Consider the following 20,211-nt stretch of genomic DNA (forward strand, 5'->3'; position numbering starts at 1 on the left):
GTTAGATCTATGCTCATTTTTGGGATAAACACAGCACTTGCACTAAGGCTTACTGTAATAACACATTTATTATCAATTTGTCCAGAATTTTCAATATGAATAATTTCTTCAAGAAATTACAGTTTCATAAAATAGAAATGTTTAATTAAAAAAAATCCAGTTCTTCTATGTTCTTACTATATTGTACTTGCAGTTAATGAAGTCATTCAACTACATAGCCCTATTTCACCTCACTAGATCCATGTGTATTTCTGTACTCTGAAAGAGCTCTTATCATCCTTGCTGAGTGGTTACTTCCATTGGAATTGATCTAGCATTGAGTGCTCTCACTTTTTGTGTCTCTGAAAAAGAAAGCGAACTGGCAATCTGCATTTTGACTTACAACCTGATTTATGAAAGAAATTATTGCAGTTTAGTATGCTGAAACGTAAGTCTCTGAAGAGACTTGGCACTTGTTAGTCTGAGGGGAAGAGACCCCTCGACCAAGCCCACACAGTGACAGCTGCCTGCTGTCAAGTGCTCTCCTGCCCTGCAGCTCACAGTTCTGCAATACTATGGGACAAACATGACAGCACTTAACACATATTTTGCAAGTTACAATAATTACATAATGTATCAAGTGGGAAAGAGTCAGGCTCTAGTGGTCTATCATTGCTTTTTGTTTGGTGGAGGAGCAAGAGGTTAGCTGATAATAATATTTCTAGTAATAATTTAATCCAGCTACTATAAGCATCACACTTATGACAGCTGAATAATATCAAGTCACACATTATTTATAAGCATCACAAAACACACACATAAAAAAAATCCCCTTTATCAGTGGAAAATACTTTCATCACGTGGTTAGGAAAAAAAGACTAATTACAGGTAGACATGGCCTTGCCACAACTCTTTTAGAGATGGTACCCAAGTTCTGCTTTCTATTTTCTCATTTTTGTATGTCCCTGGCATAAAACAAAAATTTTATGTGTTGAGGGAAATCTAGACACCCTGCTAGGTATTTCACAGGCATGTTCAGGCATCAGTGTATTTTCCTCTCAAACCCATTTAGCACAGAATACTGAAAAACTTCTGACAATAGTTACATAGCAGAGGTTCAAAGAAAATACAGGCCTGGATAACAGACTGGTTTTTTCCCCCTCAATGGAAAGATTTTAAGTGTTAAGTGTTTATAAAATGGAAGTCAACAGATTGTGCCTCAAATATTTTCTATGATGTTGTAACACAGGGGTCCTCAAACTACGGCCCGCGGGCCAGATACGGCCCCCCAGGGTCCTCAATCCAGCCCCCGGTATTTACAGAAACCACCCCCACTGCCCCCCCGCCGGGGGTTGGAGGGGAAACCAAGCAGCCGCAGATGACTGCCTGCCACTTCATCCACGCGCCGGCCCCCTGTTTAAAAAGTTTGAGGACCCCTGTTGTAACATAACTAACTGATGCATGTACCCCATATTCTGAATAAACTGCTACGTTAAAGTAACTGTCACCTATAGTATTATCAATCAAGAGCTCCTTTTCAATTGTTAACATCTTCAAAAAATGCAGCGGTTTGAACTTAAAATTCCTTCAAAACTAAAACACGCACCTTGCTGTTCTATACCTAATAGGTCTAACACACGACTGCCAACATCTTCAGTTCTTGAACATAAGTATGCACTGTACACATCTGCAACATTACAAACTACAATCCACCACCAATAAATTATCTCAGTTAAAAAGTCCTTTATTAAGACCAATCCAAACCAGCAATTCTAATATTTTACAGTAACAATTACAATGCACAATTTTTTAAAATTGTCTTTTCACATCCTTTTCCTCTGTACATTTCTTCTGTGTACATACTTCACATTGTAGCATCATTATAATTTCCCATTGGGATATACAGTACATATAGTTTGAACCACAGTCCAGTTTCTTTGGTTCAAAGTGATGAACTCCTTCCACAAAGACTTCATAAATTTCTTCCATAACATACATGCTGCTGCCACAGGTATGTGAATTAGAAGCGTTTTCTTTACATTTCAGGCTCCCATTGAATAAGCTGTCCCATTTCAACATGAGAAGTCATCTGATGATCATTAACAATCAAGAAGCTGCACTATATTCTCTAAGCATTTTAAATAGTAGGCATGTAGCTCATTTTCTTCTGGCTGAGGAATAGCTAAAAGGAATTAAAAACAAGATTTGAATTTCTAGTTGATTCTTAATGCAAAGTTACTTTTTTCAAAGACTGCATTGAATGCCTTGCTAGAATTCATGCAATTTTATGATCTTATAGACATTAAGTGGCAAATGGAGTACTAATATTTTATGTTGCAAAGTCTGGTTTTTCATTTTTAAAGGCTAGAATTTCACAGCTTTCCAAGCCCCCCGGCTTAGTTGTGACAGAAAGAAATGAAAACCGCCCTTCAATTCTGCTGTGTTACAATGAGGTCATGCCTTGTTCTTCCCAAATTTCTCCTGGGGTAGGACAAAGTGGGAAATGTAAAACAACAACAGCCATATTGAAAAATTCCCCCACTTGCACTCAGAAGAACAATCTACCATTTTAGTTCAATTGCCACTGTAAAGTGATGAAAGATTTATTAGGGTAGGCTAGTTGAGAACCTTAAGGCAGGAAAATATAGATGACAGCTCCACATGACTGCAAACTGTAGCAATTACTGTTGTATAAAATTTTTCATACTCAATATTTTGATATTTAAATGTTTATTGAATCAAAAATCAATATTTCAGTCTAGGACTTTATCTTCTAAAGCAGCACATAAATACATGGGGATTAATGTTATAGGGTGCTAGTCTGTAAAAGCTGCATATTCCTACCTTACTGATTCAACATATTTTGAAAAATCTCTGATCAGTGGTAGTTATGCTGTGAAGAAAATACAAACTTGTCTATTTACTAACACACTACCAATATATGAAATGTTGCATTATGTTATGTTTAATGATTGACTTAGTAAAAGATGAGTTTGAAACAACAGTACATTGACAAAATCAACGGATTTGGGTGACAGTACAGAAGAATTATCATGCGATGTTCTAGCAACAATACATCTCCTTATTAGGATACTATAAATGTTCAGCACAGGCAGAAATTTTGTGGCACTTCTGATTGTGCAACATACCATGGGAACCTGGTATAAGCCCCCCCAGTTGATAAACCTATTTGAGTACATCTACAGAGCAATTAGAATTAGTAGGAAAACTCATTAGCTTAAAATAAGACATTTCGATGTTTTTGCAAGATCAGAGTCTTGATGTCACTAATAACCAATAAACCTATTATTAGCTACTGAAGCTCCAGCTACAGACCAGTATTTGAACATCTTTCAAAACTAATGCTCTTGAGCTGAAGATAGCAACCTTTGTATAAAGCTATTCAAATGACAGTTATGTTCAGTTACTTGAACAAAAAACTCAAGCTTTCAGAAAGTCAGTTAACTCATGGTACAGTATTTTAAGACTGGCACAATGATTTCTTCTGATCCCTTCCTTATGTGGCTGAACACAGTGAGGCTGAGCAGTATTAAGCCAAGTCAATGCTAAATGAACCATTTTTCTTGTCATTAAATTTAAGAATCAATGCAGAAGTGTACTGTGCAAAGAAAGCATCTTGGAGCAGGCACGATCAGACCTATTCTTACAGAGTAACCTTAGCAATTACCTCAGGTTTTACTTATAGTTTGTTAACCAAGAGGCATTTTTCTATATCTGTATTTTTAACATGCCTAACCATAAACCGTATTGTTACTCATGATTTTAGAGACAAAAGTATCCTTACAAAAACTTGTATCACAACAAAAAAACATTGTGATGATATAAATAGAAATGTATTAATGATCTACTTGATGGCAAAATACAGAATTGACATTACTTGGAAGCAGGACTTACTCTTCTTCGCTAACGAATAAGCCTCATCTATTCTTCTTCTTATTGATGGATTCTTCAAAGTCACTTTTGCCTGTAGCACACACAAACAAACAAAATATGACAACTTGATTTTCTCTGTCACATGTTCACTCTAAGAGCAACGTTTAGAAAATTACAATAATTTGGCAGAACATGAAATGCGGGAGTTTTAGAATTAGCATATGACTATATTATCATACAGACTGCATTTATATAAGTAGTCACAAATCACAGAAGACAAGCTGCTTCCTTACCCTGTTGTTTAACCTCTTAGCCTGTGCAGTTATACAATTAGAATAATAAAATAAAACTGCTACTGTAAACTTTATTTTTATTTACTGAAAGGTTACTGTATTGTTTACAGCATAGAAGTAACATTACAGGCTTTTCAAGTATTTCTCAACTACTAACCTTCTGATAGTTGTGAAGCAAAGCCCAAAGTGAAGCTGCTCCTATTCTCTGAACAGCATGACAGTCACTTTCCAAACAGGCAGACAGTACTGCAATGGCTTTATCTAATGAGAAAAATAAAATAAAAAATGCAGCTAGAAAAAGTCATCAAAATCACACAAATATATTTGCACGTCTCAGTATTTTGATGCTTGGAGTACACTTATTTCCATGACAAGTATCGGTACGGCAGAGGAATTACAGAAACTTTATAATCAGATTTCTTAAATTGAAATATGCTCATGAGATCAGTAGACTACATCGAAAGAAGTGTTAGAAAGTATATAGCAAAACAAAACCAAGCAGTGCTAAAAAATTAAGCCCTCAGTAATAAAACATGAATGTTACATACAGTCGTCAGCTATGCATAGGGACTGAGTAAGGCATGAAACTGTTTTATAACTCCCAACAGCCACAATTAAAAGCCACATCAGGATGGAAATTAAGACGCTTCTATTTTCCTTAGTAGATGATTTGTAACCAATGAGAAATATTTGCCACCTTACTGTAGATGCCTTCATTTCCTAGCCTTGCTCTGAAGCCAGACTCTTCAAGTTTGCTTGTTCACTTCATAATAAAAATTCACAGATTATGTAACTGAATAACGTACGCTTAATTAAGGCAGCAAATCAGCAGGAAAAAAATAAAAGTATGGTCACTGGAAAACCTGCTGAGAACTTACAAGAGACAGGAGCATGCTCTCTGCAATAAAATGGGGGAAAGAAACATGCCTTTTACAAAGAACTGAGAAAAAGGTTCTGTGCATGTTGTTACATCAAATATACGTGCCATGATTATAACTCTATCATTATCATGAACATTTTCCACACATGAAAAGACAAAATTCTTTGTCTTAATACCCATGACTTGCAGGAGATAAGGTTTTGTTCAACTGAAAGATAGGAACTTCAGTTATTTCAAAGTGACTGACTCAAAGAATCCTTCAACACCACCACACACTCCCACCAGAAGAAATACTATCTGTTGGAGAAACTGCAAAAATCCTTTCATTCACAATGTGTTACTATATTCAAATGATCAGACTCACAATAAATTTTGATTTTTTCAAAAACTATTTGCTTTTCCTTTTGCTATATATTATTTTCATTTCTTTTCTGCCAAAATATGTGTTCTGTAATTACTTCTATGAAAATAATTTTTTATAAAATTGTTTTTCTAAATAACAATATTGAGTTCTTGGTCAGTAACCCAAACTGTAATGAAAATATTCTAGAAGACACCATATTCTCAGAGTACAATAGCTTGTATACCCTTTAGATACTTACCATTAGCTAATACCTTTGGTTTATTAGTTGGACTAAAACATATGTTATGTAGAATAAGAAGTGCTAGATGTTGGCTGCTCTTGTGTTTGTATTTACACATTTCCACGATCTGATCTAAAAAGCCATTTATCTTCATGATCATCTGCTGTCCATCTTCTCCAAAAGATACGTTCAGTAGCAGCTTTAGCCAAAGAGTAGACGCATTACCAGAATTTTTATGACTTCCTTTTGGTAATGAGAGAGACAAAAAGTTCTGCAGGAAGTTACTCTGTCAGAAGGGAGAAAATGGATATTAGAATTTATAGTATTCCATGGTTTGTTCACTGCTGTTTGACTTTCCAATCTGCATACTTGATCAAAAACTAGCACTAATGTTTAATTTACATATTTCAGGAACCCATTGTTAGTCAAGGATTTTTTGAAAGAATTACATATGAAAAAGAATCCCCATCTTGGTTAAAACATTAATATGGTAAATACATTTTCTTCTGTAATAACTTATGCTGTGTAGATACATAAAAGTTGACTCAACACAATATATTTCTTTAAAGGCCAATTCCCATGACTACATAAGCTTTTTGCTTTGCATTTAGTGTTTCTGCCCCAAAAAAAGCTAGAAACAGTTTAAATGAATCAATGCACTACTTACTAGTGTATTATTGATTCCTTATTTGTTATGGCTTGTGTTATTAGCAAATGTTAAAGGTATCATAGAATCATAGAACACTGCAAGTTGGAAGGGACTCACAATGATCTAAATTGTACCACCACCACCCCCTTCACTGACAGCAATAGTGACGCCCTCTATTTTTGTAAGCTTTGAAGAAAAAGATCTGTGTGTTGTTACGGCATACACTACTGCTTCCCAGTCTCAGGGTTTGCCTCCACTTTAAGGATATTCTGAGCAGGTGAAAATCTATTCCCCAGTTGCAAGGGGTATATCTCCCATATGTTATGTTCTAACATAACATTCCTATGATGAAAAAAGTCCTTGACTAAATATTCCCAACCTCACCAACCTTCGACAAGTCATACAGGCATCTGGACAAAAGCAAAAGATCCAGCATACAAACTCTGTTGTGGTTTTCTTCACATTAGTATAATATTGGTAATTTAATTTTCACAGATGGAATTAATAATTCAGCATTGCTTACACTTAAGAAAGAGCTCAGGAGAAAGAATGAAGACTATCACATTAAAGTGAAACTCTGAAGACAGCAAAAGCCAAAACAATTCTCAGAACAGAACAGCCATAGAAAAGATCTCAAAGTCTTATTTTCTATCAAAAAGATTGATTATCAGCAATTTTGTAACTCTTATGACCAGATTTTACAGAATTAGCACCACTAAAGTTTTGTATCTCCCCCTGCCTTTTCTAACAGCTAATTAGGTTCAAGCATAAAATATTGTTAATGCAAATTGAAACAAATTGTTGTAATTAATAAACTACTATAAAAGATGCTAAAAACAAACACACTTTTAAATTTATGATTTGTTAGCTAGTTTTATCATGTCATCGCTGTAGCTGATTTTCTACATGGTTTGACTTCTTGTTTCAAGGTGTTGAATTTATTTAAATGATCAAAGTTAAATTTAAAAAAGATTTTTTCAAAGAACGTTTGATAAAATAGAGCAAGGACCATTCAATATATAAATTAAGAAGGGAAAAGACAGTACTTACATTCATATAATAAGGATATATTTGTATCTAACAGCCAGTTACTCACATAAAGGACACCTTCTCTAAAACTATAACTTTAATAAAGGTTATGTTTCACACAGTATACCTAAAGATTTATACAACATTTAATTTCTTGTTTACTCACATGCAGTTTGTTCTACTGTATGCTTACTTTCATGATCCACTAGTGATTGTTATCAACATACATAGGTATTAAAAATTTTACACCCCACTGAAACTGAGAAGTTATACAAGCTCTAGCAAAAATTGTGCCATTCCATATGCTGTTTCTGTCCAGAACATGAATATGACCAAATTACACACTGCAATTTGGGAACAATAACAGAACTAACTAAGAAGACACAATGGTTTTGATTCGCACAGAAGCATCTCTATGTGATCACAGGACACTCCATATTGAAATATGAAGGGTTATTAAAAAGGAAAAAGCATCCATCACATTCCTAAAATCAAGAATATTATTTACTTACCTTTTGAATAATGCCCCTACAGTCATGAGACAGAGCAAGGTTAGAAAGAAGACAAAAGACCACCTGCTGAACTGGGCTGTTATCATTTGACACTTGGGAAGCCAATTTCAAGACGCTATGCATTAATGAATTGCCAGATGCACTTCGTGCAGATGGAAGTGATAATTGTCCACCACTGGCCCAACAAAGTGAAGCACAACCTTGAAGAAATAAAACATTTATCATAGACTGCTCTTCCTATTGATTTTATTTTTTTTATGTATATGTACATTTGTCCTAACAGCTCAAAGACTGAAACGGGACTTTTGAAAAGATTGGGCTTTTTTTTCTTTGAACCACAGTGAAGTCAATGGGACATGCTTTGAATAGAAACAGGCCTGAAAGTGGCAGTTTACTGGAATAGGCGTCTACTGTTCTAGAATCCAGGAGGCAATTCTGTTAAAGAGAAGCCATTGCTCTGTGTCAGAAAGCCTCCTTGAAAAACAGAACCCTATCTACAGCATTATACAATTATTTGGCATCAGAATCTGAATGAACCCTCTGAATCTCAGAAAAAGACCTCCCTCTCTGCACCTCTCTGCACCTCTCTGCACCTGTAAAGGTTTAATAAGTTTCTTAAAACATCTTTCTGAGAAATAAAAGTGCTGTCTGCATCTGTCATTAACCTTCTACCACAGTAGCAGGCAAAATCCTATGCTACAGAGCTACAAGCTCAGATTAATAGAATCACAGAATCATAAATCGTTTAGGTTGGAAAAGACCTGTAAGATCAAGTCCAACTGCTAATCTAGCACTGTCAAGTCCACACCAAACCATGCCACCAAGTGCCACGTCTATACAACATCTTTTAAATACCTCCAGGGATGGCGATTCAACCACTTCCCTGGGCAGCCTGTTCCAATGCTTGACCGCCCTTTCAGTGAAGAAATTTTTCTTAATATCTAATCTAAACCTCTCCTGGCACAACTTGAAGCCATTTCTTCTTGTCCTATCACTAGTTACTTGGGAAAACCGACTGACACCCACCTTGTTACAATCTCCTTTCAGGTAGTTGTATAGAGAGATAAGATCCCTCCTGAGTCTCCTCTTCTCCAGGCTAAACAACCCCAGTTCCCTCAGCTGCTCCTCATAACACTCGTACTCTAGACTGTTCACAGGCTTCACTGCCCTCCTCTGGACACGCTCCAGCACCTCAATGTCCCTCTTGAAGTGAGGGGCTCAAAACTGAACACAGTATTTGAGATGCAATCTCACCAGCATCAAGTCCCGATCTTCCAGCTCAGGGGCTGGGTACCTGGAGAACTGGTCTTCCTATTAAAGACTGAGGCTAAGGCGGCATTAAGTACCTCAGCTTCTTCCTCATACTTTGTCACTATGTTTTCCCCGCATCCAATAGAGGATGGAGATTCTCCTTAGCCCTTCTTTTGTTGCTAATGTGATGATAGCAACATTTTTATTGTCTTTATGGCAGTAGCCTGATCAAGTTCTAGTTTTCTCCCTGCATAACCTCAGGACATCCTTGTGCTCCAGTGGCAGGGAACAACGAAGTCCCCAACATGATGATTGTGCACAAATATACTTATATACCTTTTTATGTAGTGGCATTTGCCATCTGCAACAACAGTTAACTTCTTACATGGCAAAAGTAAATAAAAATGAGACTGTTCATAACAGTTAAAAACATCTACATGCATTTCTTTGACTACACTAAGGGGAAGTAGTTAACCAGTTCAGAGTAGGTAAGTTTGTGTCACCTCATAAGCCAACTATTCTGAACAGAAAGAAAAAACATCATCAGTATAAAACTACTTGCCCTTAATTAGCAAGAAAAATAAAACCGCAGCCTAGAGTCACTGAGAGTTATGAAACAAGAAAGTCCATCAGAACTTCAGCTGGATTTCCACTGCATCACAGGACATGACATTTAAATTTTATATCCTGTGGTTGACATATTTGAACTTTCTCCATCCCATATTAAAAAATGTTTATGAAAAAAAGCATTGCAAGGTCATTTAAGGTCTGGAGACATTAACTTAAAAATAGGGTTAAAAAAAGCTCAGAGACTGTTCAGTTAATATATTTTAACCAGGCTAACTCTTTCATGGTATCTTGACAGGGAGAAATCAACAGATACTTATCTGTCTCTTCAAGCCATCAGCAAGTCATTACATGAGTCAATAACCAGGATATGGAATAAGACAAAAAGAACAGGCTTCTAGTAGTGGGGATAATTACTTATTAATGGAAACAAAAGGTTTCCTCAAATGAAGAAGACAATTCTTATGAAAAATACACAAATACAAGCTGCTGAGCTCAATGCATAAATAAATGAAAGAAATTTAATCAAGAATTAAATTAAGATTCTTGAATATTTCAGAATCAGAATGTTCTCAATAAGGGCTGAAGTACAAACTACATAAAGTACTGATACACTGTTCTCTGTGAGAGAATTCCTAGAGTAGTATTTCTACAGTATACTACTGAGTTTGGTAGGACTTTCATGTAACCTTCAAACATAACAATTTGAATTAAATGTTATTTAATCCTTTAATACAACTGTACTCTTGCTAAATCCAACAGACTGAAATAGGATCTGAACAAAAGTCTTCTTAAATATGTTAAAATCAAAACTCTTGATAGCTTTGATGGACCAGTGCTTTGACACTTTCTTGTTATGGTAGTAATAAACATTCTTTTCCCTTTATTATGCTTTTCTGCATTAATAATTCTGGTCAAATATTTTGATGTATTACATCACAGAGTGACTCTCATACCTGCAGGATAGTTTGCAGTGTAGACACAAAGCAAATGCAGAGCTATTTGCATTGAGGAGTCATCTATCAAAAACCATGGCCACAATGAATGAAGAACAGGAACAAGATGAGCTTTGAGTGCTGCCACCTGCAAGAACACGACAAAGAATTTAAAGTACTATACTATGAAGTACTTTCAAAATGAAGTATAAATAGAGTAAGAAAAGCATGCCTTAATCTTATTGTGTCCCATTACTTTGCTTTAAAAGATTGTATGGAAAGAACTGACACCCTTATTTGAACACTAATGAATTTAACACTATTCCAGTCAAAACCAGCACAAGTTTTAATTACTGAGACACATGCAAAAAAATTAAAGATTTATTCATTTCAATTGTGATTGTTCAAGAGCTCCCTATTCTAAGGTTTTATTCTACTCCAACTAAACTACTTACTGGAACTCAAAAAGCATGGAAATAGAAAGGTGCAGTTCTACAGAGCAAATGATAAAAAACCTTGTTATCAATAACAACCTCCTTTCTCCTCCAAGCAACTGACTCTGCAGACCCCTGATCAAAATAAGAAAAATATACCACAATAAACCTATCTGAGATTATGACACAACCAAGTTATAGGGACCTTACAGATAACCAGATAGCCCATAATTTACATGGTGTTTTGTACACAAAAATGATGCTAAAACATGCCCTCAATAGGGGTATCTTCTGGTAGGTCTGTAAATCTAGTGGTTCCACCAATGCATTTGCACAAGTTGTATCAAAATGCCAAGATAAATTAAACTCTGAAAGAGAAAATGGAAATAAATATGTGAAAGATAGCAATACAAAAAAGGAAAAGTCGTGATCAGAAAGAAAGAATACAGGGGGGAAAAATGAAAAAAGTAATGTAGTATTTTCCCAATGCAAAAAACAGGTAGGCAGAAGAACTGAGGTAGAAAAAAAAAATCTTTTCTTTTTTTCTGTGCTTTTGAATGTGAAATGAAAAGAATAAATTTGAAACAAAACCCTAAGAAAAATTGTGCAAAAAAAAATCAAGATGGAAACAAAATTGTGCCTTGCAGGATTAGCGTAATTTAACTTAGACAAAGAAAAGTAAATGGCAAATTACTATTTAGGGATTTGGGTCTTTTTTTGTTGGTGGGTTTTTTGGTTTTTTTTGTCTTTCAAAAAAAGAAAAGAAAAAAAAGAGAGCAGAATAAACTACTTCCCAAGATATGAACTTCACCTCTTACGTGTCTTTCTTGTGGCCCTACACTTTTCTCTACATCCATTTTTTACATTATATGCTTTGAAAACTGGAATTATTGATTTAAGCAAAGGAGAAGTGGGTATAAAGTATGACAGTCATCTGAGACCTTTGGGAGATGATGTTTCAATAAGAACACCGAGTTCCTAATGCATGTCTGAAATATTCTTAGGAGGTGGGAATAATAATGAGATTTGAAGTATTTCTTGCCATTAATATCAAACTTAAAATTTAGCAAGCTTGAAAATAATTTCAAAGTAGAAAAAACCCACAATCTTCATTCACTAACTGAATGCGTTCATATTATTTCAGTATAAGAATACTTACTTTGCATTCTTCATTTTGAAAGAGGCAGTTTCTGAGGAGCTGCATAGAACACCTTAACTGCTTGATAAGGTTATCCTCCTATCCAGAGAAAAATATTTGAAGACCATCAACATAAGACCAGAATTAATTCTGTACAAGGAAGAAAGAGATTTCAAAGGAGAGGTGCAAATCTAAGGCATCAACATTTGGGTCACATCTCTTCAGCAGAGTTTCTTTCTGATTTCAGCTAGGATTCATCTCAGCTAGATTCAACCATGTATACTAAAGACACTTAAAAGAAGTTACTTGGAGTCATCCTCACCCCTCATAACCCCACAGATGCCATTTCTAGGGGCACTGATCTGGCCAAATACAGAGATCTGTAATGTGGAGCTCCATTTCTCTTACAACTAATGAAGAGTGGGTGAGAACACTATTTGCTCCTTCCATCCTACAGCAAACCTCTAAAAACAAGTCAAACAAATGACTCCCTAGAGGCACTTGTTTTTATTCCTTTGATAAAAACAAGGATAAACTAGCTTTTGTCTTGCAGATCTCTACATTTGGTCAGACCAATCCATCCTTGTATTCCTAGTGTCTTAGCTCCCCGTCCTTAATAATAAAATAGTCTCCAATCTGATACAAATATTACAAAGATAAATACAGACCTTTGGACAGTGAGGCACTATACTAAGATTCAAGTATACAAGTAAACAAAAGATCCATCTTCATGATAGTGCTGTGACACTAAAAGGCTAATGATGGCTGACCTAACTTCTATAAGGCTGACATACTAAACCACTTTTGAAAGATGATCAGATTCCAATAAGCTTGTTCACCACAGCAGACTATTCCTGTTTTATCAAGCATAAAGGAACTAAAATATAAAATAGGATTCACGCTTAAATCTCAGACAAGGGGAAGCAAAAATGCTCACTTATGTAACATATCACGTACAGTTGATGACATTTAGAGATGAAGTAAAAGTCTATCTAAAAAAAGTTAATGAAAGTCAGGTGCGGTAGATTAAAAGAAACATACAAGCCATCATTACAAATATGGTTTATGACTTGCTTGCCTCTTTTTTAGCTAAATAAAGTGCCAACTCTAAGATGTTCCTTCAAGAACTTACATATGTATTAATTTGCTTAATACAAATAGCACCAAATCCTATAAAATGCCACAAGCTACAACTTATATTTAATATGTTAACTTCTAGGAGGTCGAAAAAGTTATAGAGTGTGCTGATGGCACTGTTCGTATGTATTTATTTGTTTTAGCATATCTTGATTTTTACTAAGATCTTATTTTGAGGGGAGTTTTTGAAAGCTTGGTAACCTGTAAATACTCTTCATGCCCTTTGTTAGCATCACAGTAATTATTGTGAAAAAAAAGAAATATCAGGCAAAATATTTCAGTTGCCCTGAGAATGAAGCCAAGTCAAACACTTATTTCCCAGCAGTTAAAAGAAAGAGAAAAAGAAAAGAAGCTCCAACAACTTCACCTTGACAGCTGTGCCTCGGAAGTGGGATGAGGGGCAGTTTTGTGAACCATCAGCTAAATCTAACTATGAAAGCAATGTCTCAGTTTCTCTCACATGAAACTAGATTGCCGGTAGCTAGTTATGAACCACATAGAATGAACAGCCTGCTTACATATGATGTAGCAACTACCATCGCAGCTCAACAAGGAAATCTGCCAAAAATTCTTTTGCAATTCTCTTTCAAAGTACTCTTAATTAAACATAAACAAGTCTTCCTGAACTTTCTCAGAGGCTCCTTCAATTTTTTTCAAGTTTTAAATTCCCTCTACAGTTAGCAGAGGAGCAAATGTCCCCCAGAGCTTCCCCCTTCTCAACCCAAGAAATAAAGAACAAGCTGACTTGAACCTTACTGGACATACCCAGGGCAGGACACCTTTCACCCTCTACCCCTTGAAGAAGGGATAATAAATGTGTTTAGGAGATCAAAAAAAAATATCGTAGCCTTCAAACGTTGGGGTCAACCTCAAATTCTTTTAAGCACCCACTGCTATAAAACACAGTTCCATACTCTCACAAATCAAGGCTAATGTCTGTGCCAAAGCCTCAAAGAACTCAAACAATGCAGAAGTATCCTGCAGAAAGATGTTTTCTGCAATTTCTGCTTTACGCGGGAGCAGACAAGGTATAAAACTTGACAGCAAATATTATTTTCAGTATTTTAATAATTCTTTAGGTTAAAGTGGTAGAAAACAAGCAGAATGCAACAAAAACTCTTATTAAACTGTTGTATGATGGTGAGAATTAATCTATGTCTAGTTATGGTAAGGAAAAAAGTAAAAAAAAGAACAAAACCAAAACACCACACTGACAAGAAATTAAAGCCAGGGACAATTGAGTCTGATGACAAAAAACCAAGACGTCCAGACCAAGTACACAGGAGGACAGAAGATGAATCAGAAATGGAAGCCAGATCACGTGAGACAGTAAAGAATACAAAATAATGACATATGTGCAAGCAAACTGGAATTGGTTTTGAAGTGGGAGGGAGATTGACTAGTACAGGACTAAATAAAAACAAAGTGGCTAGCACTGGCTGAACGACACTGAGAAAGAAAATCTGAGAAACAGAAAAATTATTATAGTGGAAACAAGATGGGAAAAATTAGACTGATCGGATAGGACCATGAAGTCAAGGTTGAAAGTCCAACTATGTTTGAAAATAATATAGTACTCTTAGATACTGTTGTAGGCTAAATAAGTATCAGAACTTGTGAGCACTGACAGGTGACAAATGGATGAACATGTATGCGCGTGAATGTTTGAAACGAAACTTTTGAGCTCTCAGAAGTCCGCTAGTTGCTGTCTTCAACCAGAATGGGCTAGTTGCTAATTCTGATAACCTGGACTAAAAGTGGGAAGTCGTGAATCCTCCAATTAATGAAAAGACATGAGATGGAACCACAAATTCAGACGCTGCTCATGTGTTGTAATTTGTACATAAATTACTTAGATTAGGTAAACAGTATCTTAGAGTTCTGTAAAGAAAAGCCAGTGGTGAAAAGGAATCCTGAAAAGAAATGGGTTTCTGAAGGAAAGAAACAGGCCTAAAAAGAACGTGAAGATCCCGGCTGCTGGAACAATCCTGCAAGTGGGAGAAGATCCTGGAGACGAGAAAGATGCATGGAGACAAATGTCACACATCTGCAGGCTTTGGCTAGTAACACCCAAGACTGGTAACTGAGCAGCTGCAAAGCACAAACTGATATGATTTTCTGCCTGATCTTCTTGCACCAGCAGTTGTCTCCATGTTGGAAAAGGAAGCCGAGAAAAGGGTCAGAGAGTGAGTATGTGAGAGAATCACGTTGGTAAAAGCTCTAAAATAATTGAACCTCAAAGACGCCCCAGTATCCAGATCCACTACAAGTCGTTTACTGTCTCACCCCTGACCAATACCAATAGGACCCACCTCAACAAAAACAAAACCAACCAACCAAAAAAGAGCTGGGAAGTGCCTTATCATATCAGTCTTACTGGTTTTTATAGTTACCTTTTTTTTCTGTGCTTTCCCAGGCTTTAGGGAATCCAAATTCAGCTGTGCATGAACGTGCTTCATGTTTTCTATACAGCTGTCTATAAGATCAACTGAAAGACAAAAAATATTAAAATTTAGGCATTCATTCACAATCAAAATATTTTATGAAACATAAAATATCTTTCTTGCCATAATCTTGATTACATCTACCCTCCTGAACTGAGATTTAAGGATTCAGAAGTCAAATTCTGTGAGTTCATAATATATTTTTATCTTCTTGATATCAGGAAGTAACCGACAGTCTCCAGGATGGGAATGTGTCTAGTTGAATGATCTCAAGAAATAAGAATACATTTGAGTCCTCTTGCAACAGAGTCCTGTGAAAGGAATGCCCAAAGGAAGGACTGATAAGATGGAGAGGGGAAGATGATTTGGGAAAAAGAGGATAGCAATTCATAACTCTTCAGGATATCTTCAGTTATGCTGCCTAGAAGACTGAAGCTTCAAGGGCATGCCTTCAGGTTACCCAGCTCTTCACTAACAGCAGCAATTTGCTGCATCTGAGGTAAGACAAAATAGAGTAAATGTTCAGGTGACTCAAAATGCAAAATGTTGAGTTAGGCTCTTTCTCAGGATATAGAGTCTTTAATGCATGAAAGATCAGGGAGTGACTATATCAGTGGACAAGGGAAGAGCTATAGATGTGATTTATTAGGACTTCTGTAAGGCCTTTGACACAGGCCCCCAAAACATCTTTCTCTAAATCTGAGAGATACAGATTTGATGGGTGGACTGTTCAGTGGGTGAGGAATTGGTTGGATGGTCACATCCAGAGAGCAATGGTCAATGGTTCAATGTTCAGATGGAGACTGGTGACAAGTGGTGTCTCTCAGGGACCTGTATTGGCATCAATACTGTTTACTATCTTCACCAATGACATAGTGGGACTGAGTGCACCTTCAGCAAGTTTGCAGATGACACCAAGCTGAGTGGTACAGTTGACATCCCCAAGGGACAGGATGCCATCCAGAAGGATCAGGACAAGCTCAAGAAGTGGGCCCATGTGAACCTCATGAGGTTTAACAAGGCCAAGTGCAAGGTCTTGCACCAGGGTTGCGGTAGCATCAATACAGGCTGGAAGTGGAAGGGATTGAGAGCAGCCCTGAGGAGTAGGACTTGGGGTTATTGGTGGATGAAAAGGTGGACATAAGCTGACAATGTGCACTTGCAGCCCAGAAAGCCAGCCAGATCCTGGCGTGCACCAAAAGTAGTGTGGCCAGCAGGTAAAGAGAGGTGATTCTCCCCCTCTGCTCTGCCCTGGTGACACCCCACCTGGAGTACTGCACCCAGCTCTGGAGCCCTCAGAAAGACATGGACCTATTGGAGTGAATTCAGAGGAGGGCCACAGAAATTAGAGGGATGGAACACCTTTCCTACAAAAAAGGTCTGGGACAGTTGGGGTTCTTCAGCCTGGAGAAGAGAAGGCTCCAGGCAGGCCTTATTACAGCTTTACAATACTTAAAGGGGGCTTATAAGAAAGATGGGGACCAACTTTTTAGCAGGGCCTGTTGCAATAGGATAAGGGGTAATGGTTTTAAACTAAAAAAGGGTAGATTCAGACTAGGTTTAAGGAAGAAATTTTTTTACAATGAGAGTGGTAAGACACTGGCACAGGTTGCCCAGAGAGGTGGTAGATACCTCATCCCTGGAAACATTCAAGGTCAAGTTGGACAGGGCTCTCAGAAACCTGATCTAGTTGAAGATGTCCCTGCTCACTGCAGGGGGTGTTGGGGTGGATGAACTTTAAAGGTCTCTATTCTATGATCATAGGTTCATGGGATAATTCAGGTTGGAAGAGATGGCCTCCAGAGGTCATGAAGTCCAACCTCTTGCTCAAAGTCAAGTCAGCTATAAGATCAGGCAAAGCTTACCTGCAACCTTATCCAGTTTGGTCTTGAAAATCTTCAAAGACAGAGACTGCACAGTATGTCTAGCCACTGCTTGACTGCCTTCAAAGGGGCAACGGTTCTTTACAGCCAGTCTGACTCTCACATTTCAATTTATGTCTGTTCTCTTGCATACTCCTACACCACGCACTGCTGTGAAATACCCAGCTCTGTCTCCTTCAAAATCTCCTATGTACAAGAAGGCTGCTATTAGGTCCCCCCAAAACCTTATTTTCTCCAGGTTGAACGCAATCAGTTCCCTCAGCTTCTTCTCTAAGGACAAGTGGACACAACCACCTTGGTGGCCCTCTACTGAATTTGCTCCACTTTGTTGATGTCTTTCTTGTACTGGGCCAAAACTGGATGCATTATTCTAGATTTGGTCTAACAAGTTCTAAGTAGAAAAATAATCCTTCCCCTCCCAGTCTACTGGCAGTGTTCCCGTTGATACAGCCCAGCATGCTGTTACATTCAGTTTGCTGCCTACCAAGACCTCATCGTCCTTTTCAGCTCCCCAGTCAGCCTGTACTGCTGTAAAGGGTTGGTCTTTTTCAGGTGCAGGACTTAGCATTTGTATCTTGAAAAGTAGCCCTTAAGAGCTGAACGGGTGATATGAGAGCTACAGATATCTCCAGGACACTGATTTGAAGCCCAGAACTACTTCTCCTCTCCTTTTCTAAGATTCGTGTTGCATCATAGCAAGGGTGACGTGACAGCTGCTCTAGCACATAATGGATGCACTTCATACACTGGTAGTGCCTTCACAGGAAATCAGGTCTTAGATGATCTAGTGCAGGGGTCCTCAAACTACGGCCCGTGGGCTGGATACGGCCCCCCAGGGTCCTCAATCCAGCCCCTGGTATTTACAGAACACCCCCACCCGCCCCCCCCTCCGCCCCCACCAGGGGTTGTGGGGGGGAAACCAAGCAGCCGCAAATGACTGCCTGCCACTTCATCCACACGCCGGCCCCCTGTTTGAGGGCCCCTGATCTAGTGGGTCATCAAAATAATGACCTGACTCAAGCAAGGGCTGAGTAGACCACCAATACACTGGGAAAGAGCAGAAATTAGGTATATAGCATAGGATTTAGAGTTTGGAGTTTTCTGACGCTATTGGAATCAGACATTGAGCAGACATGTCTAGGCTACCTATTTCAGTGTAGTTTTAAAGTAGGTTTAAAGGACTTTCAGTAGGCTTGAAGGACTGAACTAATCAACAGAGATGCAAGTAACAAGAAAGCAACCCAGACAAAGAGCACTTGGGCTGATCAGCAGGTATTAAATGCATGATACATGAAAAATGCAAATAAAGAAGTCTCCCCTGTGTTCCAGTGGGCACACAAAAAAAAAGAAATATCGTTTATTAGAGGTTTAAAACTTTTGTTTTACTACTGTAAAGTAAAAACTTTAGGCATGAAAGATGTTGCAAGGGGAGAAGGTCCTACTTGAACTGTAAAATGGGAAAAAAGAAACAAAGAGGCATGGAAGAACAAAGCTGAGAGAAATAAGTCTCTTCTCGTCTAGGTACAGCCAGAACTGAGAACACAGGGAATACCTTCACCTACAAACCTGTATCAGCATAGTGCAAAACAAAAAATGGAAGATACTGCCAGTGCAAAATCTCCAGTTGTGAATAGATGAATATGCCACTATCAGTAAAAGTTCACAGGTCTCTTCTCACTCTCACACAGAGCTGTGATTTCACCACAAAATTTTAGACTGACTACAAAAGAGTATTTGATCTGTAGCCGAAAACTAATTATTCATAAACTTTCACTGTAAAAATCTGGAAAAAAATGTCACTGAAAATCAGGGTGGTTTTTTTTAACAAAAAAAAATATTATTTAAAAAACAACATCTGCAATCATTTGATTCATAAATTATTTAACATACATTTTGAAATGCTCACCTTCCAAAGCACATTTCTGGGCATTTTTACTGACAGCTAACAGAGACAGCAGTGCATTTGTAGCAACTTCTTTCAGTGCATCCTGTGAAGATTTTCTTTCACAGACCTAAAAAAAAAAAATGCACATTCATTACCACAATGAAAAAATGACTCTATTAAAAGTTGCATTCCTATCTATAAATGTTATACATAGTCTATATTTTCATTTGGATGATTTACCGCTATTTTCCTATCCAGCATTCTCCCTCTCTGAAGTGATTATTTTTTCTAAAATGTTAAAAAAATATATATTTTTTTTGCTTCTAAGCCCACTCCTTTTACTCTTTTCTTAACATTCTACTTTCCTAAAGCCTGGATTCACAGCCCTGGCATTCCAGACCTTTCCTAGTATTCAGGCTTGCTATTGCAGACAATTCACTGACATGCCTTTAGTGTAGTCTCACTTTCAATCAACACAATGATGAAGGATAGACATTAAACATCATGAAATTCTTTAGAATAAAACCACCATTGTCACAGGGATAACTTTTCTTTAGGTACTCTTCCAATCAGAGAAAAATGGTAGTTTGCCCTATTTTCATGAGGCCTTTGAGAGCTTCACTGTATTTCTAATAACACAAATACAATCTCTGTGCTTTCAAAAGAATATTTTTTAGAGTCATATAACAAGACAGTTGAAAGACAAAGAGCTGTCTG

General features: G+C 37.3%; 1 protein-coding gene across 5 annotated transcripts in view; it reads right to left on the reverse strand.

Moving 5' to 3' along the window:
* Positions 1-1,702: 1,702 nt before the first annotated feature.
* Positions 1,703-20,211, reverse strand: part of RTTN (rotatin) — an 89,147-nt gene continuing 70,638 nt past the window's right edge. For all 5 annotated transcript variants that reach the window (XM_055799855.1, XM_055799854.1, XM_055799856.1 and 2 more), the window contains 9 exons: positions 19,516-19,621; positions 15,676-15,770; positions 12,167-12,244; positions 10,595-10,721; positions 7,821-8,020; positions 5,649-5,916; positions 4,324-4,427; positions 3,895-3,964; positions 1,703-2,161 (listed from right to left, as the gene is read on the reverse strand). In XM_055799855.1, coding sequence (XP_055655830.1) covers positions 2,079-2,161; positions 3,895-3,964; positions 4,324-4,427; positions 5,649-5,916; positions 7,821-8,020; positions 10,595-10,721; positions 12,167-12,244; positions 15,676-15,770; positions 19,516-19,621 — 1,131 coding nt within the window. In that variant the 3' untranslated portion in view covers positions 1,703-2,078. The remainder of the gene's footprint in view (positions 2,162-3,894; positions 3,965-4,323; positions 4,428-5,648; positions 5,917-7,820; positions 8,021-10,594; positions 10,722-12,166; positions 12,245-15,675; positions 15,771-19,515; positions 19,622-20,211) is intronic.

This window comes from Falco peregrinus, chromosome 3 (assembly GCF_023634155.1).
Source record: "Falco peregrinus isolate bFalPer1 chromosome 3, bFalPer1.pri, whole genome shotgun sequence".
NCBI classification, from domain to species: domain Eukaryota; kingdom Metazoa; phylum Chordata; class Aves; order Falconiformes; family Falconidae; genus Falco; species Falco peregrinus.